General features: G+C 42.7%; 1 protein-coding gene across 1 annotated transcript in view; it reads left to right on the forward strand.

Moving 5' to 3' along the window:
* Positions 1-24,365, forward strand: part of MYO16 (myosin XVI) — a 389,767-nt gene that overhangs the window by 11,955 nt on the left and 353,447 nt on the right. Inside the window, exon 2 of the mRNA XM_040267295.1 lies at positions 23,557-23,627. Coding sequence (XP_040123229.1) covers positions 23,557-23,627 — 71 coding nt within the window. The remainder of the gene's footprint in view (positions 1-23,556; positions 23,628-24,365) is intronic.

Genomic DNA, 24,365 nt, shown 5'->3' on the forward strand with positions numbered 1-24,365 from the left:
TGCATACAGATTTCTCAAGAGGCAGGTTAGGTGGTCTGGTATTCCCATCTCTTTCAGAATTTTCCACAGTTTATTGTGATCCACACAGTCAAAGGCTTTGGCATAGTCAATAAGAAGAAATAGATGTTTTTCTGGAACTCTCTTGCTTTTTCAATGATCCAGCGGATGTTGGCAATTTGATCTCTGGTTCCTCTGCCTTTTCTAAAACCAGCTTGAACATCAGGGAGTTCACGGTTCATGTACTGTTGAAGCCTGGCTTGGAGAATTTTGAGCATTACTTTACTAGCATGTGAGATGAGTGCAATTGTGCGGTAGTTTGAGCATTCTTTGGCATGGCCTTTCTTTGGAATTGGAATGAAAACTGACCTTTTCCAGTCCTGTGTCCACTGCTGAGTTTTCCAAATATGCTGGCATATTGAGTGCAGCACTTTCACAGCATCACCTTTCAGGATTTGAAATAGCTCAACTGGAATTCCATCACCTCCACTAGCTTTGTTTGTAATGATGCTTTCTAAGGCCCACTTGACTTCACATTCCAAGATGTCTGGTTCCAGATGAGTGATCACATCATCATGACTATCTGGGTCATGAAGATCTTTTTTGTACAGTTCTTCTGTGTATTCTTGCCACCTCTTCTTAATATCTTCTGCTTCTGTTAGGTCCAATCCATTTCTGTCCTTTATCGAGCCCATCTTTGCATGAAATGTTCCCTTGATATCTCTAATTTTCTGGAAGAGATCTCTAGTCTTTCCCATTCTGTTGTTTTCCTCTATTTCTTTGCATTGATTGCTGAAGAAGGCTTTCTTATCTCTTCTTGCTATTCTTTGGAACTCTGCATTCAGATGCTTATATATTTCCTTTTCTCCTTTGCTTTTCACCTCTCTTCTTTTCACAGCTATTTGTAAGGCCTCCCCAGACAGCCATTTTGCTTTTTTGCATTTCTTTTCCATGGGGATGGTCTTGATCCCTGTCTCCTGTACAATGTCATGAATCTCATTCCATAGTTCCTCAGGCACTCTATCTATCAGATCTAGGCCCTTAAATCTATTTCTCACTTCCACTGTATGATCATAATGGATTTGATTTAGGTCATACCTGAATGGTCTAGCGGTTTTCCCTACTTTCTTCAATTTGAGTCTGAATTTGGTAATAAGGAGTTCCTGATCTGACCCACAGTCAGCTCCTGGTCTTGTTTTTGTTGACTGTATAGAGCTTCTCCATCTTTGGCTGCAAAGAATAGAATCAATCTGATTTCGGTGTTGACCATCTGGTGATGTCCATGAGTAGAGTCTTCTGTTGTGTTGTTGGAAGAGGGTGTTTGCTATGACCAGTGCATTTTCTTGGCAAAACTCTATTAGTCTTTGCCCTGCTTCATTCCGCATTCTAAGGCCAAATTTGCCTGTTACTCCAGGTGTTTCCTGACTTCCTACTTTTGCATTCCAGTCCCCTATAATGAAAAGGACATCTTTTGGGGGTGTTAGTTCTAAAAGGTCTTGTAGGTCTTCATAAAACCGTTCAACTTCAGTTTCTTCAGCGTTACTGGTTGGGGCATAGACTTGGATAACTGTGATATTGAATAGTTTGCCCTGGTGACAAACAGAGATCATTCTGTCATTTTTGAGATTGCATCCAAGTACTGCATTTCAGACTCTTTTGTTGACCATGATGGCTACTCCATTTCTTCTGAGGGATTCCTGCCCACAGTAGTAGATATAATGGTGTTCTGAGTTAAATTCACCCATTCCAGTCCATTTTAGTTTGCTGATTCCTAGAATGTCGATGCTCACTCCTACCATCTCCTGTTTGGCCACTTCCAATTTGCCTTGATTCATGGACCTGACATTCCAGGTTTCTATGCAATATTGCTCTTTACAGCATCGGATCTTGCTTCTATCTGTCACCAGTCACATCCACAACTGGGTATTGTTTTCGCTTTGGCTCCATCCCTTCATTCTTTCTGGAGTTATTTCTCCACTGATCTCCAGTAGCATATCGGGCACCTAATGACCTGGGGAGTTCCTCTTTTGGTATCCTATCATTTTGCCTTTTCAGTTTGTTCATGGGGTTCTCAAGGCAAGAACACTGAAGTGGTCTGCCATTCCCTTCTCCAGTAGACCACATTCTGTCAGACCTCTCTCCACCATGACCCACCCGTCATGGTGGGTTACCCCACAGGCATGGCTTGGTTTCATTGAGTTAGACAGGGCTGTGGTCCTAGTGTGATTAGATTGACTAGTTTTCTGTGAGTATGGTTTCAGTGTGTCTGCCCTCTGATGCCTTCTTGCAACACCTACCATCTTACTTGGGTTTCTCTTACCTTGGCGTGGGGTATCTCTTCAGGGCTGCTCCAGCAAAGCACAGCCGCTGCTCCTTACCTTGGACGAGGGGTATCTCCTTACCGCCACCGTTCCTGACCTTCAACGTGGGATAGCTCCTCTAGGCCCTCCTGTGCTGTGCAGCCACCACTCCTTGGGTTGCTCCTCCCGGCCACCGGCCCTGGCCTCGGGCTTGGGGTGGCTCCTCAGAGTCATCGCCCCTGGCCTCGGGTGCGAGGTGAGGTGTCTTCTCCCGGCCACCCCTGACCTCGGACGTGGGGTGTCTCTTCCCAGCCGCCACTGGCCTCGGACGCGGGGTAGCTCTTCCTGGCCGCCGCCCCTGACCTCGGACGTGGGGTGGCTCCTCCCAGCCATTCCTGCGCCGTCACAGCCTGGCACTCTGGGCCGCTGTCCCTGACTTGGACGTGGGGTAGCTCTCGGCCACGCTTAGTGCGCCGGCCCACCACCACTTCCTGCGCTTAGTGTCATGTATTACTACGGGCATACTCTCATGTATTACTACAGGCATAATAAATATCAGCTGTTATTATAACTTGAAAGGGGACTAAGTGATGCTGTTGAAATAGGTGGAGCACTCCAATCTCAGGACATTTGAGCATCTCAGAATTAAACAGAAAGAGGCATTTCTTTTGTAGGGAGGAGTCAGCAGGGCTAGCAGAACTTTTGTGAGGTGAAGGCTTTAGATGCTTGTGAACCTTCACCTTCCCAGAGTGCAGGTTGTCACCCCTTTCCTCTCCATGGACAAGGACTCAGAGCTATCTGAAGGAATGGCAACATGGCAGCAAGAGCACCAACAGGGCAGCATGAGCATAAAGCTGGAAACTAACCATTTAGGTATGCCTGCGTGTGTGCCCGGTCGCTTCAGTCATGTCTGACTCTGGACTGTAGCCCGCCAGGCTCTTCTGTTCATGGGATTCTCCAGGCAAGAACACTGGAGTGGGTTGCCCTGCCCGCCTCCAGTTAGGTGCCAAACCTTTCTTTTTTTAAATACTATTTCTTACATGAATATAAGAAAAAGTGTGAAAGGGAAATACTGGATTAAAAAGTACATTAAAAAATTAACCCAATAGTTTTCATATTTTAGGGGAGAGAAAGACCGGTAGTGAATTCTGGTATATGCAAGAAGATATTGTCTTACAGTTTTACAGCGTCACTCATCTGTGTCAATGTCTTATTCCATATGAAGCTGCTTCCTAGACTTGATATCTTTTGACTAATGTGAATGTCTCATGAGAATTAGTGGCAGAATCTAACATCTGCAGTTTCTCAGTCTGCATACTCTCAAGTTTTAATTAAATTGAGACTGAAAAAGAAAACAAATATTTTAGTTTACTGAATTAATACGATGGCTGAGGTCTTTAGTCCATCGCATTTTAGATAGCATTGCTGCCACTGGTATAAACCAAGAGTTCTCTGAGTCGTTGTGCTTAGAATAGTCTATGGAAAAAGAAAGAAAAAAACAAACCTGGTAATTTTCATAGAAAAAAAGGCTCAGTCTGTCAGAGGCCCAGATTGCTGCTGAGGGTACAAGAGCAGCAGCAAGACAGTCTGTAGATCATGTTTGCCTTCAGCAGTATGACTGTTGTACACTCCACAATAAGGTGTTTTACACGGAAAATGTATATTTGCCATTTATAAGAGCAGAGAAGTCATTTAGGGCATGGAAGAATGGACAGAATATATTATCAGAGGTTTTATTGAGAATTTTCAACATGCAGACAGTTTCTAAGAATTAGAAGCTGGAGAATGCTGCTTTATAAAGCAACACATTGCAGACCCACTCGGGAGGCCACTCCCTCTGGCCTTCTCCAGGTCATCATTCTCCCAGGTTCTCCTTCATTGTTCACAGCACAAGATCGCTTGCATGGAAAAAAAATACGTTGTAATATTTTCCAAAGTGGTAAGAAAAGAAAACTAAACTAAACCACACCCCTTTCATTTCACTGGTTTCTTTTTTTACCAAAATTCCTCAGAATTTGTCCATATTTTTCTTCTTTTTCGTTGCACTTTTCACTATGCAGCAAACCCCTTGCTTGTTTGTCTGTCTTCTCCCCGTGGAATGGAGAACTGCACGAGCAAATATTTTACATGGATCTTCATGTTTTCTCATAAGAGATTTCTAAAACCATGCAGGTTCTTTTTGTTTCCCTTTTTGTATGTTTGGAGTGCAGTTAGGCATCTCAGAGCCTTTCTCCCTGTAACTCAGTTACTCTTCACAGCGCTTCATAATTTCCTTTTTCTGATGCTGCCTTTCATTTCTCTATTTTGTGGGCCGTCGACAATGCTACCCCAAGAGTGGTCCCACGAGGGAGCATCACCCACACCTGGGAGCCTGGGAGTTGACACGCAGGTCGACTGGCCTTGTCCCAGACCTGCTGAATCTGAAACTCTGGAGTGGGACAGGAAGCTGTGTTCCAAGAGACCTTCTGGGGATTCTACTGTGCTTCCCAACGGGGCATGTCTGTCACACTTACTCTTGGGATTCACTGAAATTCTCTGTCCAAGGGACAAAGGAGGTACACTTTTCACCATCTCTGGGGCCACGACAGGCAGATAGTAGTCCTGTCTCAGGCCCCAGGCATCCCTGTGAAGAGCATGGGATGAATCTGACCTAATAGAGATGCTGCCAGGCCTTGAGTATAAGGCTGGCTTCCTGCTCCTCTTAGTTTCTTTGTTTCTTATTCTTAGCTTCATCTCAAAATGTCTGTATTCTATTCATCTTTCAAGACTTGAATTAAATAATCTCTGATTTCTGAAACAACATTAATAATATTTCTCCTTGTCAATCCCAGAAGAAAGTCTCCTTTGCATTTTATTCATGGATCTAGATTCACTTACTTACATCTGCCTTCTAATGTCATTCTTGATATAAATGCCTGTCTTCCCTATTCTGTGCAACTCACAACAAAGCTATGTCTTCAGTCACTTTCTGTCCCAAGTTGCAGTTGCTGGTTCAGAGTAGGAAGCCCTCTCTTTCCCTTCCTCACTGCAGCAGCTCCTGAGAGTAGAGCAGAGTGCTACAGCCTGATTTAGCAATGTCTGGAAATATGGAAAAAAATAAAAAAGGAAAAACCCACACATTACAATCTATGACCAAACTCTCACGGGAGGCATCTACAAGCAAAAATCTGTGTCTGATAAATGAGCGGCTTCACATGGAATTGGTGTGTGATATAAGAAGCTGTAAGTCCACCCCATTCCAGCTGTGTAATTCTAGAAGCCATTTCTGAAGACCCTGGGGTGACATAGATTTGACAATTGCCTCTATTTCCTTCTCAACTGGAACTGATTCTATAGGAAAACAAGATTACCTTCTGGTTCTAATAAAATGAGGATCACAAACGCAATTTTATGTCTAAGTTGAATTTTAGGAAGATAAAGCTTGATGTTAAGCCTGAGAATTCAGGCCCTTGGCATTCATCCTCTGAATTTCCTTTCCAACTAGGACAACTGGTAGGAGCAACATGCTTTCTGCTTTTAGAAACTCTTGAGGATTTGAAATGGGTTGCCTTCAATGCTGCAGAAAGGGTGCATGAACTGGATGACAATATGGTGCCACTTGAGGAATTTTACCTTTTATTTTTTTAACCAACTTGTGGGCTTGTCTTCAGGAGGAAACATGTTGTGTATCTGTCTACGTGGGCTGCCATAACAACATGCTGCAGAATGAAAGCTTTAAACATCAGAAATTAATTTTCTTGCAGTTTGGGGCACATTTGCTTTCTGGCAAGAGCTCTCTTCCTGGCTTATAGATGGGTGACTTCTCCTGTACCGTTACATGACTCTCCCTTGACACCTGCACAGAAAATGAGCTCTCTTGTGTCTCTTGGTATAAGGACACCAATCCTATTAGACCAGGGCTCCATTCTTGTGGCCTCATGTAACTTTACCTCCTCAAGAGTGTCCTCCCAGGTGGTGAAGTGGTAACGAACCTGCGTGCCATCAATGCCGGGGACATAAGAAATGCAGGTTTGATCCTTGGGTGAGGAAGATCCCCTAGAGGAAGGCGTGGAAACCTCCTCCAGTATTCTTGCCCGAGAAATCCCACGGGCAGAGGAGCCTGGCGGCCTACAGGGGGTCACAGGGTCAGACACGACTGAAGCAGCTGAGCACGCAAACCTGTATTCCAGATACGGTTCCAGTGGGTATTAGTGCTTCGGCACACCGATCTGGGGAGGATGCAGTTCTGTTCACAAAGGTGTATTTTGTTTGAATTCTCATTTCTTTTAAAATATTCGTTCATTAATTTTTTGGTTGGAAGATAATTGCCCTCCAGCGTGGTGTTGGTTTCTTGCCACCGCATCTATGTGTGTGTACATGTCTATCGCCTCCCTCTTGGCCTCTTTGCCCTCTCTCATGCTCTAGGCTGGGCGCCCGTGTTCCGCAGCAGTTGCGCTTGTTGTCTGTTTTACACACGTTAGTGTATATATGTCCGTGCTGCTTTGTCGACTCGTCCCACCTTCTCCTTCCCTCGAATGCTTGTTTCAAGGCTGCGTTTGTTCTTGGCCCTCTGGAAGGTGGACATCAAGATGAAATTAGATGTGGAGGCGATTTTGTGGGAGGGGGGAACACCAGCAAGGAGAAAGGGGGAAGAACGCAGAGGCACCTGGAGGAGCCTTCAGAACGAGATGCTGGTGTGAGCCAGCTGTGTTAGTGAGCTGAGGCTGCCGTGGCTTTCGAACACAGGCTGGCAGCTGAAGGACAGGCAGATGTTTCCTCATATTTCTGAAGCCTTGAAATCAAGGATCAAGGTGTCAGCATCGTGCAAGTCAACTCAGCGTCTTTGAGTTTCAAGTTTCTTACTTGTTAAATGGAGTTGATACTAGTTTGCAAGCATGTAAAGATTGGACATTAGGTAGATACTTATTAAATGGCAGCTTTCTTACTGTTCAGATTGAGCATTGTCACTATATTTGTTATAACTCATAATTATCACTAGGAAGGTATGATTAAAATACTGCCCTAAACTACTGTGACAATTTTAAAACTTTAGGTTACAAGCTTTAAGAACATAGATTGTTGACTTGACATTTGAAGTCTAACTAAATTTTATTTTCATAGTTTAAACGGTTTTCAAAACTGCTAATCATGTCACAGTTGGTAATTTAATTTTGAAATTTTATGTGATACCACAATTTTTAAGAACCTTCAAAAATATATGAAAGATAATTGGAAATTTAGCTCTTGCAGTGTGCATGTGTTTGTCTTTAAATGTCACAGTCAGACCTTTTTTAAATCACACTTGCTAATGAAGTTAATTTTAATTGACACCCAAATTTTATCAAGGGGGCTATATTACAGGAATTAAAATGAATCATTTTACTCAAATCTCTCACAAAGACCTTTTGGTGACTAATAGACATTTTTGGTTATCCCTCCCATGACTATCTTTGATAAGAATTCAATACACTTTCATTGTCAAAGTGTATCTTTGTTAAACCAGACAAATAACCTATATCCTTGCTTATCCTCTTTTCATTAACAATCATTTCTTATAAAGTGTATGAACACACAAGTACAAAAAAATCTCTGAAATATGAAGGATAAAAACATAATAGTAGCTAGAGGGGGAGGCAGGTGGGGGTGGTGGGAGGGATAAATTGGGAGATTGGGATTGACCCGTACATACTACTCTATATAAAAGAGATAACCTGTAAGGACCTACTCTATAGCACAAGGAACTCTTTTCAACATTCTGTAATGACCTAAATGGGAAAGGAATATAGAGAAAGAGTGTTTAACTGATTCATTTTACTGTACAATAGAAGCAAACAGAACATTGTAAATTATCTTACTCCAATAATAGTTTTTAATGTTAAAAGAAAAACCACAATAGTGATACAGAAGTGGAAGTGGAAAAGCCCCTATAATACCAAACCGGACTTGGAAACACCCCGCAGCCCACTCAGCTTCATTTCTAACAGAAAAGCACCAATTAACTGAGGAACAGTGAGATTAACAGGATACAGAAACCGTCTTCTAAATAAAGTTCTGTAACAACTTTCGCTGGGGACTGAGAATGTCACAGAATATAATGAATTATGTATGTGCCTGAGTGATTTTGCCATTCTGTCCATCAGCCAGCTCTCAGCTCATTTTCCACTGTTTTTCTCCCAATATTGTTTCAAATCTCCATTTTCCAGTAAATCCAGTGCCTTCCATGAGGCACCCTCCAATCCTGTTCGTGTAAAGGTCAGGCTTAGTGGCTTAGAACCTGGATACCATACAAAGCAGAACAAAAATGCTCTTGAAGGAGTGTCTTTGAGTGCTTCTGACTCAGGCATAGGTTTGCGAGACGGAGTGTACCAACTGTTTCTTAGATTTCTCTCTTTCTTGGCTTTTCCTGCTTTTCTTTCTTTCTGCCCTTTTGCACAACAGTGGTTAAAACTGAAATCCCGCTGTTTTATTTGACAATTTATTTGCATCTTTCTTCCCTTACTTCCAAATTCACCTCCTCCTCGAGAACTGGAAGGACTGGCTGTAGATGTCAGATGCATTGTTTAGTCAAAGTCCATTCATTTTCATCAGTCTTTATCTGATGGAGAAACATGCTTGCAGAATATATAACAACCCGATTGACTCTTCTCATTAATTTCTTTGTTTTCACTCATAACTTAATGAACATCAGTGACAAGTTGAAATACTCTCAGAACCATCACCATCATTTTTATGTTTGGGCGATACTTATTATGGATTGAGTTGGCCAGGCCAGCATTAATTCTGACCATGCCTGCAAAACTGGAGACCCAGGTTTGATTCTTGGGTCAGGAAGATCCCCTGGAGACGGGACTGACTACTCACTCCAGTATTCTTGCCTGGAGAATTTCATGGGGTCGTGAAGAGTTGGACTGGACTGAGCAACCAACACTTTCACTTTTTACTTTCAATGGTCTTCTGTCTTGAGTTTCTAGCTTCAATATTTCATTCTTTTGATATCTCACGCACTCAAATATATATTAGTGCTGTTCCCAAAGATCCTAGCAATGTCATTCCTCGTCTCAGAAGCCTACCTGCCTTTTTTTCTGGAAGAATGAGGGTCCTCTTTCCTGTTGTGTAGTTTCAAGGTTTTTGTAACCTGATCTCAGCATGTTTTTCATTATCTCTAATTTCACTACAACTTAAGTCCCTGCTCTAAATCTTCTCTCTGGGTTTATTCAAATGCATCTCACTTTCTTTTCTTTCTTTCTTTTTTTTTTGCTTCTCAGCTTTCTTCATAGTACTGGTTCCAATGCAAGACTTTTCCCTGTTCTCTCAACCTCTGCTGTGTTCCTCCACTAAATAAAATATCTGTAACCAAAATCCTGCTAAAATATTCCACCACTTTACTCTTTTTTTCCTCTCTTTCTCTTCCAAAAGTCTCCAGATACTCAAAAGTGTGAAATTATGTTTTCCTTGATTGATAAGCTTGTTTTCACGAATCACTCTGGGGTGGGCTTTATGAGTTTTCTGTTGCTCAGTGGTTGGATGGCATCACCAACTCAATGGACGTGAGTTTGAGCAAGCTCTAGGAGATGGTGAAGGACAGGGAAGCCTGGTGTGCTACACAGTCCAAGGGGTCACGAAGAGTCGACACGCCTGAGCGACTGAACAACGATTATTCTGTAACAAGTTAATCACCCACATAGCCCCTTGAGGCACCCACTTGGGATGTCTCAGTTTTTGTGGCTCAGGAATCTGACCGTGGCATCACTGAATCTGTTACTTAGGGTCTCAAGTGGCTGTGGTTAAGCTGAGGGTGGGCTGTGTTGGAGACTTGACTGGAGAAGAACCTTCTTATAAGTTGACCAGTTCCCTGTGGGTTAGGACCAAGGGCCCTGGCTTCTTGCAGGATGTCTCGGGTCCTAGAACGCATCTCAGGTTCTTGGCAAGTGGCCTCTCAGCTCAGTCTGAGGCTGAATTCAAATAGAGTCTCTGTAGTGAGTCTGTCAAGACAGTCATGGAACTGATGTCCTGGAAACTTGGTGACAAGTTGTCACAGTCTCAACCATGTTCAAAGGGAGAGAGTCATAACAGATATGAACACCAGAGGGTGGGTCACGGGAGGGGGGCCCCCTCGGCAGTGCCTCCCGACCATACTGCTGTGTCTTCTCCATGAGTGGAGCCTGGCAATGAAGACCTGTGTCTGTATTTCTGTCTCTCTCTGTTTCCTTGTTTCTCTCACACACACACAGGCATGCACTGATTCCTTTTGATCATTTGAATTCCGCATCCTTGAAGAGATTCATTCAAAATTTTTTTCATTAATCTTAATCTTTTTCATTTGAAAGTTCCTAAATGTATTTTCTATTAAATGAACTTAACTGCTAAAGGTTCTAAGAGAACCTTTTGGAAGTAAGCGAATTAGCTACAGTTCAAGCCGTTGAAACACTTGTAAACTGTTCACAGCAACCACTTTGAAGAAATGATCCTCTGGCAATATATGCCACCTCAACATGCAAAATCGTATTCTTTACTGCATAAATATTTTTCTTTCTTCTTTTAGTAGTGATATGTGGTTTGAAAAATTTAAATTAGACCGTTAGTTCATGGCAAAGAATTTACAAAGATGCTCTGTTATCCATGCTAACCTTTACCTATGCTGTTGATTATATTCTTATTTTACAAACATATTTTAGCCAAACAGTTCTTTTAATCTTGATTATAAGTCATTGTTTTACTTTTTTATATATTTATTATAAAACCAAAAAAAAAAAAAGAAAAGGTCTGTTGAAAAACAACTAGAAGATGCTCTTTGTGAGATCAAGATTGAAGAGCAAACAAAAACTCCTTTTGAGAGGAAAAAGACAAAACTTAAAACGTTTTTACGAGTAGACAAGTTAGATGAGACTAGGCTGGTAGGCGTGTGCCGAGGATCGCCGTGACCTCTGAAGTGCACTGAACCCCTTAGTGTGTCCGTGTAACAGAAGACAGGCAGCTTTGTCCTACATCGGTGTTTCTGCATCTGTTCTGTAAATTTTGTTCTACATAATTTAGCCAATTTTTAAATTAAGCTACTTTAACTGATTGCTCTGATAATCAGGGTTGATTGTAATAAGTGAAATTAAAATAATGATACTAGCAGAAAATACTGGATCTCTGTCGTGCTCTCTCTCTCTCACACACACACACGCTCACATAATCATGCTGTAAAATACCACGTGTGTCTGGCCTTTTGCGTGTGGGGGAGGCTTTATCTTAGAGTGTTGCTGGTGGACCATGCATCTCTCCATCCTCTCCATGGTGTTGTCTGGTAGCTGCATCACTTGCTCACCAGCTGTACCGTTTTGCATTTCCTCTATATCTGCATCTCACTGCTTCCCTGAAGTCACCTCAGCCCCTTAGCTCCTTGCAGCGTCGTTTGTCTGTTCTCTTTTAGCTCACTCTTTAACCCCTCAGCTGCCTATCTTCACTGTTAACTGTGCTGTAGACTAAAACCGCCAAAGTACTAAATGTCTCAACGTTGCTGAGTCTTTTTAATCCAACAAAAATAAAAGGCATCTTTTTCTTACTTTGAAGCTTAAATGTGTTTTATTACACACATAGACATTTTAATATACATTTTTATTGTAAATACCTTTTTTCCTAACCTCAGTTCTGTGATAATCTAAAAATGTATTTTGATGATTTGAATATATGAGTTCTAGTCCCAGACTGACACAAACCTTGGGAACTAACCCTTAAATCCGGTAGACAAAACTTGAAGCAGTGATGAGCAACGCACGTGTCAGCCCAAAACTCTGAACATTGCTTAAAGAATGAGAAAACAATGTTTGTTAGAACTGAATGCACTGTTACGGTCTGAGAAAAATGAAGATTATTTAGTACATGGAGGTGGATAATGGGCTAATTTGAAAAAAAAAAATCATTTTGTAGCAACATTGCTGGATGACTTAAGGTGAGAAGGGGGACATGTTTAATCAGATTTTCTTACAGGTAGTTTTCAAAGCACAACTTCCTCCCACCTTGGGATTTTTGTGGTTCCTCCACATTGTGTAGTGCCCGACGTGCATCTGTATAGCCAGCAAAGGGATAAGATGCAAAAGAGCAGTGAAAATCACAGGAGTTTTAAATCCTTCCCTGAACTTAACCAGGTGGAGGCTGAATCAATAAGTTAAATGTAAAAAAAAAAAAGACACATGTAGTTAGGTTTAACTGATTTCCTCTCAGGAAGGGTAGAGTCTTCCTAACATAGAATAAATACAATTTAATATTTTTATTTGAGTTTGTATGTCAAAGTTGGCAGTGAATCTCAGATTTACATAGCAGTTTGTTTAGCAATAGTCCATAGCAGGGCTATTTTTGGGCAACATAGGACATCAATACGGCCAAATGTCAACTCATTTCACTTTTGTGTTTAATAAATTAATATTCATAATATATTATGCTTCTGAAAAGATTGAAAACTTTTATTGGTACTCTTTTATTTTAAAAAGAGAAGGCCACATAACCAGCAGTCATAGCCCCAAAATACACATCCCGCATAGGTAGGAAAATTGGCAGCCAGGAGAGTGTCAGTGAAGTTGTATTAGTTCTTGACATTCACATTTTACACACACTCCTGTCACTGCTGTACTTAATGTAACTAAGCATTTTTATATGTCCTGAGTTAACATTCCCTCCTACTTGTGAAAGGATGATTCTTACTGTAATTGTAGGTTTTGATTAATTTTAAATTGACAAGATATTAACAAATTATTTATACAGGTTTCTAATTTACTTTCTCCCATATCCAAATTAGAGTCAATCTTCTTGCCATAAACGGGCATAGTTCTGTTTTCTAATATTTTCAGGTAAATGTTGGTCAGAATAAGTGCTTGTGTAATTGAAGTACGTGAGAGGCTCAGGAAAGTGTTTGACTCTCCTTCATTTATTTCTCACAGAAAGAATGTATTTTATATGGTATGTATTTTGTGGTCTTCCAGTTTGGGGCCTGTTAGATTTTTTTTTCTTCTTCTTCTTTCTTTTTCTTAACTTTTTAGCCACACCCTGAAGCATGAGAAATCTCAGGTCCCCGAGCAGCGATTGAACCTGCACCCTCTGCACTGGAAACGCAGAGCCTTAACCACAGGCCACCAGGGACGTCCCTAGATTGTATTCTCAATAGCAGAGAGAAAAGTTGAAAACCATCCTGGTCTGAATAGTGTAAAACAGTAGTGAGGGGAGAGAAAGAAACAAGAAGTCTGAGCCCAGGCCATTTCATCATTTGGGCTTTTGTTTACTGTTTCTTTGTCTTATTAGGATTCGTTTGGTCTTGAGTCCAGAGTGGTGGAGGATGCACCTCCTCACTTGTTTAGCCATTCTAATATCTAGCTAAGTCAATGTTATTTCTGGTTTGAAGAGAGGTGAGTTTTGCAGTCCACACTCTCCTGAGTTACATGTTCAATGAACATAAATGGGCTAGAAAAGGAGCCACGCCTATTACTGCTGCCACATTCCTGAACTTTCATAGGTGTTGACCTCGGTGTAGAGGTCGACTAGATGACAACACAGAAAGTGCCCTTGTCAGATTCAAAAGCAGATTTGTCATCAATATCTCTACGTTAAAAGGCACTGCTTTCAATGGCATTTTGAAACATCCCTAAAGCCTAACTTGTTGGACACTTGCCTCTGCCTTTGTTTGTTTCCCCCTCACACTGAATAACGAGCTTCCCTGGTGGCTCAGAGAGTGAAGAATCTGTCTGCAATGTAGGAGACTCCAGTTCGATTCCTGGGTCAGGAAGATCCCCTGGAGGAGGGATAGCCTCCCCACTCCAGTATTCTTGGGCTTCCCTGGTGGCTCAGCTGGTAAAGAATCCACCTGCAGTGCTGGAGACCTGGGTTCAATCCCTGGGTTGGGAACTTTCCTTGAAAAAGGGAAAGGCTAGGCACTGCAGGATTCTGGCCTGGAGGATTCCATGGACTGTATAGTCCATAGGGTCGCAAAGAGTTGGACCGACTGAATGACTTTCACTTCACTTAATAATGAAATTTTAAACACATAACGTCATGAACCAAATGTAAATGCTCAGGATAGATTTCAGCTAAATAAAGACCTGGGTACCAGGAACAGATTTCTCTTTAAGACCTACTCTTTAAGGAATGATATCCACGATGCATGCCTTATGCTTCCTCGATTTTTCACGAGACGGAAATGTCCTCAGTACTTCTGAGACTAACGGAGGTATTTGGGATTCACTGGCATAACTTCGCCTGCACACAGAATGGTGGATTCCAAGAGTATTTAAGACACACATTGAAATCGGTTAATTAAAATAAAGTATGCAACATGCAGGGACATGAAAAACTGTTGATTTTGCGTTTGTAGGGCAGTTCTTTTCTGTGAAGACCTACCTCTGATAAATAGATTTTTCTGGCAGCTTCTGAGGTCATGAGCAAGGCAAGGGCGGGCTCACTTGGTTTTGTTGAGTGTGGAAGCCTCTGGCAAGTATTGAAATTGGAATTGATCATTTCTTAGGGGCAGTGTTTATCTCTTTCCTAAATGTGTCACATGGTACGTATTTTTCCACATGAGCATCTCTGGGGACAACAGTTATAAATGCTTAATGGCATACAGGTCAGAGCATAGAAAAGAAAAATGTGCTGATGAATGAGCCTCAGAAAAAAGGTAGACATTGAAATAGTGACCTGGGAAATATCGCAGTCAAGTAACGACTAACGTGTGGTTTATTTGATGCTGAGTTGCAAACTGTAGAAACTGGTGTCTAGGGTGCTAGTTCGGAGAAGGCAATGGCACCCCACTCCAGTGCTCTTGCCTGGAAAATCCCATGGATGGAGGAGCCTGGTGGGCTGCAGTCCATGAGGTCGCTAAGAGCTGGACACAACTGAGCGACTTCACTTTGACTTTTCACTTTCATGCATTGAAGAAGGAAATGGCACCCCACTCCAGTGTTCTTGCCTGGAGAATCCCAGGGACGGGGGAGCCTTGTAGGAGGCCGTCTATGGGGTTGCACAGAGTCGGACACGACTGAAGCGACTTAGCAGCAGCAGCAGCAGCAGCAGCAGCAGGGTGCTAGTTAGACTTGAACACCCCTGCTGAGTCATTCTTAAGTGACCAGAAGCTATACTTCTGAATTCAGAACTGCTTTCTACGTACATTCTTTTGGCTAAACATACCTATTTCAGCACATTGGAGGAAAATTTTCCAAAATGATATTTTACAGATAAGAGGACTTCATTATCACTCAAATTTATTCCCATGCTGCTTCAGAATTATTGAGAAACATGAATAGGATTTATGCAAATAAAACTATTTCTGTTTTTCATTCTGTATACATTTTTTGGAGAAGGCAGTGGCACCCACTCCAGTACTCTTGCCTAGAAAATCCCATGGATGGAGGAGCCTGGCGGTCTGCAGTCCATGGGGTTGCTGAGAGCTGGACACGACTCAGTGACTTCACTTTCCCTTTTCCTGCACTGGAGAAGGAAATGGCACCCCACTCCAGTGTTCTTGCCTGGAGAACCCCAGGGACGGGGGAGCCTGGGGGGCTGCCGTCTGTGGGGTCGCACAGAGTCGGCCGCGACTGAAGCGACTTAGCAGCAGCAGACATTATACATTTTTCACATTGTTTCCCTAGTAGCTCAGTTGGTAAAGAATCCGCCTGCAGTTCAGGAGACCCTGGTTCAATTCCTGGGTAGGGAAGATCCGCTGGAGAAGGGATAGGCTCCCCACTCCAGTATTCTTGGGCTTCCCTGGTGGCTCAGCTGGCAAAGAATCCACCTGCCATGTGGGAGACGTGGGTTCGAACCCTTGGGGTGGGAAGATCCCCTGGACTCCAGCCTTCTGGTCTGGAGAATTCCATGGACTGTACAGTTCATGGGGTCACAGAAAGTCAGACATGACTGACTTTGACTTTCACTTTCATACATAGTTTAATAAGATATAATAAAGCACATGTGGTTTAAGAAGGTTATGAAGTTTAATAAAAGCATCACAGTGGGAGGATTATAGCTTTTTATTGTGATAAAATTCATCTAAAATACAACTGCCCATATGCGTTGTTTTAAAATGTATCATTTAGCACATTCACAACGTTCCGCATCTATCACCATTATTTAGTTTTAGGACGTGCATGCCATCACCCCAAATGGAAACACTGAATCCCTTAGACACTCAGTCTCCGTTTCCCCCTTGCTCAGCCTCTGACAACCACCAGTCTGCTTTCTGTCTTTATGAATTTCCTTCTTCTGGATATTTCATATAAGTGAAATCACACACTATATAGCTTCTCTCACTTAGTTTTTAAATATTTATTTGTGTAACAATAACCTCAACACATATCAATAACCTCAGATATGCAGATGACATCACTTATGGCAGAAAGTGAAGAAGAACTAAAGAGCCTCTTGATGAAAGCGAAAGAGGAGAGTGAAAAGTTTGGCTTAAAATTCAAAGATCATGGCATCTGGTCCCATCACTTCATGGCAAATAGACGTGGACACAATGGAAACCATGACAGACTTAATTTCCTTCGGCTCCAAAATCACTGCAGATAGTGACTGGAGCCATGAAATTAAAAGACACTTGCTCCTTGGAAGAAAAGCTGTGATCAACCTAGACAGCATATTAAAAAGCAGCGACATCACCTTGCCACCAAAGGTCTGTCTAGTCAAGGCTATGGTTTTTCTAGTAGTCACGTATGGATGTCAGAGTTGGACTATAAAGAAAGTTGAGCACTGAAGAATTGGTGCTTTTGAACTGTGTTGGAGAGGACTCTTGAGAGTCCCTTGGACTGCAAGGAGATCCAACCAGTCCATCCGAAAGGAGATCAGTCCTGAATATTCATTGGTAGGACTGATGCTGAAGGTGAAACTCCAATACTTTGGCCACCCGATGCAAAGAACTGACTCATTTGAAAAGACCCTTATGCTGGGAAAGACTGAAGGCAGGAGAAGGGGATGACAGAGGATGAGATGGTTGGATGGCATCACCAACTTGATGGACATGAGTTTGAGTAAACTCCGGGAGTTGGTAATGGACAGGGAAGCCTGACATGCTGTAGTCCATGGGGTTGCAAAGAGTCAGACGTGACTGAGTGACTGAACTGAACTGATCTTGTAACATAAATTTATTTCCTGTTTCATAGCTAAATAATTCTCCATTATGTAGTTCTAACTCACTTTCTTTACTCATCAGTCGTTGACGGGCGTTTGGGTTGTTTTCACCTTTTGGCTGTTCTGAATTCTCATTCCCACTTCATTGGTCTATATATCTGTCTTCAGTCAGCAGCACACTGTTTTGATAAACAAAGCTTTGCAGTCAGTTTTGAAATTGTAAAGTGAGTCATCCCACATGCTTTATCTTTTTCTTTTTTTGTTCTTTCTTTTTCAAGATTATTTTGGCTATTTGAGCCTCCTATGAATTTTAGGACCTGCTTGTCTTTTTTTCTACAAAAAGTTGCTGTGGGTTTTGATAGGGAGGTATTTTGGCTTTTTGATAAGAAAATGCCCTGGAGAATGAAGGAGCACTTTGCCACTTCGTATCTTCTTTCTTCGTCATTCTCACTGATAGTAGTTGTAGTAGGTAAATTTACCAAAACATAGTAACTGCTTGGGCTTCCCAGGTGGCACCAGTGGTAAAGAACTCACCTGCCCCTGCAGGAGCCTCAGCTTCATTATTCTGTCTGGTCCCCAGATGGCTGTTTTTCCTTGAGCTGTTTCCTTGCAGACACGGGTTCAGTCTCTGGGTTGGGAAGATCCCCTGGGGGAGGGCATGGCAACCCACTCCAGTATTTTTTGTCTGGAGAGTCCCATGGGCAGAGGAGCCTGGTGGGCTGTGATCCATCGGGTCACAAAGAGTCAAACACGACGGGAGCGACTTAGTATGCACGCACTTACTACTCAGTAAGCAACATTTCTAAACTTTAGTACTCTAGAGAGCATTCCTTTGCAAGGCTTCCTATGAGGACGCAACTTAGAAGCCATCGTAATGTCTTGTGTCAGTCTTCCTTAACTCTGTTGATTTCAAATGTGAAATCTCTGTGAATACAAAACCCCTGTTATCACGAGAACCATGTGCGAGCAGAGATTGTCGTGCAGTCCGATGTCCACCCCAGCTCCTATGGTCAGCAAAGCACTTGCTGTTATCAAGTTGCTGTCAAGCTGTCATCATCAATGTGCTGATTGTCCTCAACACAGGTAACTCTGCCGTATCTAGACACTTACAATGACGACTGTCCTCATCACTGGTGCCGGTGAAGGCTGATGATGGTGGGGGTGTGCAGGGGAGACAGCAGCAGATCCCGTTAACGATGATGGATTTTCATCCGTTTTTACCCCAATAGCTGAAGATTTAGAGACTGAATGTTTCTTTTTAAATATCAAATCACGTCCCCCCACACAGACATTGCGATGGAACTTCTGTGGCAGCTTGATGATGAAGCCACAAATACACAATAAATGCTGAATCAGTTCCAGGCAGCAACACTCTAAAAGGAGCCTCAGCTTCATTATTCTGTGTGGTCCCCAGATGGCTGCTTTCCCTTGCGCTGTTTCCTTGCAGATTCTATTGTAACAGACTCTGAGTCAAGGAGCCTTTTCACTTCACTGTCAGTTCCAACGATGTCGTTATAAAGTTGTTATGAACTGGAACCTTTTTGAAGAAAGTATTTGAACCTGAATTGGGACAATTTCCCACAAAATGAGTGATTACGAGGACATTGCCGTAGATCTTGAATCCTGTTGCTGTTCCCGAGTTGAAGGTGACCCTTCCACACTCCTGTCACACGAGAGGTAAAGTGTCCTGATGCTCTTCATGGTTAAGAACACAGTCTTATAAGCCACAGGTTTTACATCCACCGTGCTACCATCACATAACTAATCAGCCTCAGTTTCCTTATCAATTTTATTGATACGTATACAAGTACAGTATTTGTGTCAGAGAGTTGGGAGAATCAAACTAATTCTCATACTAAGGCACAGAGAGCAGTATCAGATCCCTGCATACTTCGGAAAGCTCAGTGTGTGGTTAACATGAATTTATATTTTCTTTATTATATCTTTACATCTGGGTACCTTACGCTGTCATTTTTAACCCTTAGCACAGGCTTACACTTTAGCACAGTCTACCGTTTGTATATGTGAGGAATATACTGTTTCTTTATTCAGTCAGTAGTCGATTTTGTCTTATTCTTGCTCTGGATCCATGGTGTTTAGGGGCAGACCGGCCCATAACCAGTCTGTGGTTCCACTTTAGTTCTGATAGTGTGAACAATGCTTAAGAAGACAGTCTTTCTTTCTAGGAAGAGAAAATGCCGGATTTCGCTTCTTTTTCTCCTGAGTTTGAAGTCTGCCTGAGTGAGGGAGGGGCTGGAGTTTATTCACTGGTTTCACTGTGGCAGGAAGGAGGCACTGTAGTTGCTGGGTGCAGAGGCTGTCTCATTCCTGGATATTCTTGGACAGCGTTCCTTATCCACCTCACGCTTATCCACCATGGTGCTTCCTGTACCATGCTGGTGGCTGTTCTCACAGCCCCTGAGAGCCGATTGTTAAAATGTCAGGAATTAATGAGTTGGATGTAAAACAGTTTAAAAAAAAAAACAACCTATATTAACAACTAAAGTATATAAACTTAAAATTAAGTACTGAATTGTAATTAACTCATTAATACTTAGATCGTAATAAACACAAAGGTAAAGCTCCGAGCTCATCGCTTCCTAATCAGTTCTCTACTTTTCCTCTCCTTTTTGGCTCTCAACGTTTTGTCTCTTTCGTCTGTGTGATAAAAATGCCACAGAACTGTGACCTCAGTCACACCACCTCCAAACTCTGGGTTCAGTGACACCACACCCTGGTAGCTTGGGATCAGCCATCGTGGGAGACGCACACCAAAAGAACTGGCCAGCGCTAGAAATTCGAGCTCGATTGATTATCCTGGCTGTGTAGAATTCAAGAAGTGGTGGAGAAAGTGGTGATGATGCCGGTTGTCCTTTAAAATGTATTGCGTCAGTGGCCACTATATTGTGAAAAGCGCAAAGATGTCATAAAATATGATTAGATTGTTCAGAAACTATTATCTGTTTAGCGAAGATGTCGCTCAGGTTGTTGATAAATTCCTGAAGTTCTGGCATCCTTCACTGCTCCCCTCAGTCTTACTCTCAGGAGTCAGCAAACCTTTTCTGTGAAGGCCAATTAGCAAGTATTTTAAACTTTAAGGGTCACATACAGTCTGGGTTACACATTCCTCTTGGATTTTTTGTCTTTTTTTTTAAAATTGTTATCTTTTCCTCACACACCTTGCAGAACTGTAGTAGTCATTCTTAGTTTAAGGGCTGTATGCTGACAGATTTGGTCTGATAGCCATGGTTTCCTGACCCCTGCCTCACACTCATTAATTTCAGTGAAAATATCAACCAGAATATTAAGGTCCAGGTCATTAATTGGAAACAAAGATTGACTGTGTGGATACAAGAGTTAAGTAAAACTCAAAATCATTTTATGCGAATCATTTGATTATATGGAATTTACAACAAATTGTGGGCTGCACAGCTGTATAGCAGCAAATTCCTAAATGCATATCCATCTGTCCACCCATCCATCCATCCTTCCACCATCCCATCCATCCATCATCTAGACATCTCCATCCATCCTTGAGCATTCACCAACACATCACTGTGGCCCACCTGCTCCTGTGGAAACACAAAGGTTTACTCCATAGCACCTACCTAAGGATTTTTCTTCTTCTTTGCTTAATAGGCTATGATTCTCTTCATTGGCCACAGAATGATGCCTGCATCTTGTAGTGTAGTGGAAAATATCCCAGACAACACATTCCTCCAAGTCACACACAGCCTTCTGCTCCTATTGTTTGTTCCCCCCTTGCTCATCATTCTCCCATCATCTCCTCCATTGCCCTCTTCTATCCCTTTTTTCTGCCTGATACATTGTATACTCATCTTTCAGTGAATATTGGTAAATTTGCATTGGCTTACATCTTATACTTAAATTCAGCCTTTAATAATCAGAAGGTTTTGAGATAATTTAGAATAAACCTTAAGGTGTGTGTTTAATGTTACATCATTATTGGTTTCATAACTGACACAGTAATTTCACTAATCAAAATCATTTAGTGACCCCCTGACCAGTGCCAGGAAGCTTGATCAGTTTGCTGTATGTGTTGTTCCGTTGAATTCACGCTACACTCTCCTCGTGTGAGTCCAAAAATTGTCTGTTATTTTACTAACAGAAAGCTAAGACACAGAGAGAAGTCTGTTAGCTTTCCCAATGGGGCTCAGTCTCAAATGGGTCAGACTGCAAGGCCAGTGTATCACTGGTTTATATTATGTATCTTTGTAGAAATATAATAGCATTTTACTAATGTTTTAACTAGTAAAGTATAATCTTCCTCACTATTGGTAGTGTGATCACACCAGCACACGTTCTTTGTTATAAAGACCATAAAGCACCAAGGGGGTTTCAGCCAGTTCAAGATGAATAATTTCATTTGTTAAGCAAATAATTATTAGGGTAAAAGTGCTATTTTCATTCTGAGAAAACTATTGGTAAATATAGGTAAGGAACTCTCTGTTTTCATGAACACACTTTCTAAAATTAAGAGTGGGAAGTATGTGAGGGAGTAAGACAGGCATGCCCTTACCACACGTTTGTGCAGAAGGAGACTGAGAAAGGGAGTGAGGGAGCCCGTTGACATAGAGCCGGGCAGCAGGCTGGCTCATGGCAGCTCAGAGACGGGAAGAAAAGCCAAGGCCTCACCTTCCTGGGCGTTGCTGTAGAGGGCAGGCAAGGGAGGTACCTGTGTCCGCAAATGGATGAACCATATGATGCCAGGCTACAACTCATCCTGTAAGATCCTACTGTGGGGGTCACCAACCCCCCACATTAGGAGAATTTAACTCTACAAAAAGAGTTAAACTATTAAAGAAAGAACATCATCAAGGCAAAGCTATTGGGTGAGTGAATAGTGTAGACATGCTTCTACGGAGACACTTCTTTGCGGAGGAGGGCTGGGAGGACCAAGCTGTGAGGTCAGGGAGCCAGGCCAAGCGTCACTGTTGGTCTGAGAGCAGGAATGCATCTGACTTTCCCGAGGAGAGAGATTTGGACAGGGATGCTCCCCGTTCAGGAGAGGCTGTTTGGAGAGTGTACTGGGCTGGGTGTGGGTTTGTCACGCCCGTGGGGCTGGCATGCCTCCTCTTCATCCCTCATGCAAGCGTCACGGAAGACATGGTCTGGGAGAGAAAGTGGTGTGAGAGGAGCTGTGTCCGTCCTCTGTGATGTGCAGTTAAAGTTGGGGAAGATGGTAACAAACCAGAGACTGGAACACAGTCAAGACTTGGGGTAACAAGTATGTCAAGTGGGGTGACAGAGCAGAGTATGTGTTCTAATAACATTAACCTCTTTTACAGAGAAGGTTAGTGGAAAGACAGTTTGCTCTGGAAGGTATGAGTTTGAATCTTAGTCATTTTTGTACAGTTCTGTGTAATAACGAACTCAAAGAACTGTTGCTTTAGTTACCTATTTGTGGACAAAACATGAATGGCTCTTTATGAAAACTACGATACTGCTGTTAACAGTGGGAACTGGAATAGTGCCTTGGGGAATGGATGGGCCTCTTGGAGCCCGCAGTATGTCACAGAAGGTATATTAACAACACAATCTATCTCCCAAGGCCTGTTGCATTCCGTGCCCTACCCGGCCCACCTCTTCTGTTCCAATGGAAACACGGGTCACTTTCCAGCTGTGCTGTTATCCTGATGAGTGGCATGCATTTTGAGCTGTCTGACATTGCTAATTTAGCTACAAATGGCTTTGGGAGAATGATGGAAGTGGAGCCAAGGGGTAATTGCACGAAGGAAAGTTTAATGTGCAAAGTGTCAGCTTTTATTGTTTTAAGCCAATGAGTCCTAATGAGTTTAAAAAAATAAGAGTGAGCTAAATCATACATGAGCTGAGTGAAGTGATTCCCTTCTTTTTGCTTATTTCTCCTTGATCTATGACAGAAGCTTAAGCCAGGCACTTTGAAAGAATAAATTGGAAGAGTGTGGTCCCCTTTGGGAATAATTTGCGGGGCTGTAATAGGTGATGATGTTGGCAAACCAAGAAACGGGTTGCAATGTGAAGAGAAATGCTGCCAAGCTTAAATCCCCCAAATAAGGCTGACAGCGATTCGTGCATCTTCTTTTGCTTTCATGGCTGTTTGGGATTTAGACACGAATGAAACGCTGCACCTTCTGGTTCACGGTGTGGAACAAAGGTGTGCTGTAACTCTCCTCTCTCTTTCTTCCAGCGCTGCGACTCCTGAAGGAAGGGGCCGACCCCCACATGCCTGTGTCTTCCGGAGGGTCCCTGCTCCATCTGGTAAGAGCTGTGATGCCCGGGTGAGAGTGGGTGACATGCGGTGGAAGGGGAACCAACGGTGGACGCCAAACAGTAGCAGAATGCCCTTGTAACAGACGACGACCAGAGCAGTGGTGTGCTTCCGATGAACAGGCTTGAATAGTGACACATTGCTGTTTGCTAATTACTCGTATTGTAGTTTGTAAATTGATGATGTTTAGTTGCTTGGTTGTGTCTGACTCTTTTGCAACCCAGGAACAGAGGAAGCGGGCGGGCTGCAGTCCATGTGATTACTCAGGCAAGAATAGTGGAGTGAGTTGCCATTGGTTCCTCCAGGGGATCTTCCTGACCCAGGGATCGAACCTATGTCTTCTGTTGTCTGCTGCATTGGCTGGAGGATTCTTTGTCACTGAACCACCAAGGAAGCTCATCTCTCTCTCTCTCTCTCTCTTTCTCTCTCTCTCTTTCTCTCTCTCTCTTCCTCTCTCTCTCTCTCTTCCTCTCTCTCTCTCTCTTCCTCTCTCTCTCTCTCTTTCTCTCCCTCTCTCTCTCTTCCTTTCTCTCTCTCTCTTCTTGTCTCTCTCTCTCTTCCTCTCTCCCTCCCTCTCTCTTCTTGTCTCTCTCTCCCTCTCTCTTCCTCTCTCCCTCTCTCTCTCTTTCTCTCCCTCTCTCTTTCTCTCCCTCTCTCTCTCTTTCTCTCCCTCTCCCTCCCTCTCTCTTCCTCTCTCTTTCTCTCTTCTTCTCTCTCTCCCTCTCTCT

Source organism: Oryx dammah, unplaced genomic scaffold, assembly GCF_014754425.2.
Source record: "Oryx dammah isolate SB20612 unplaced genomic scaffold, SCBI_Odam_1.1 HiC_scaffold_24, whole genome shotgun sequence".
Lineage (NCBI taxonomy): Eukaryota > Metazoa > Chordata > Mammalia > Artiodactyla > Bovidae > Oryx > Oryx dammah.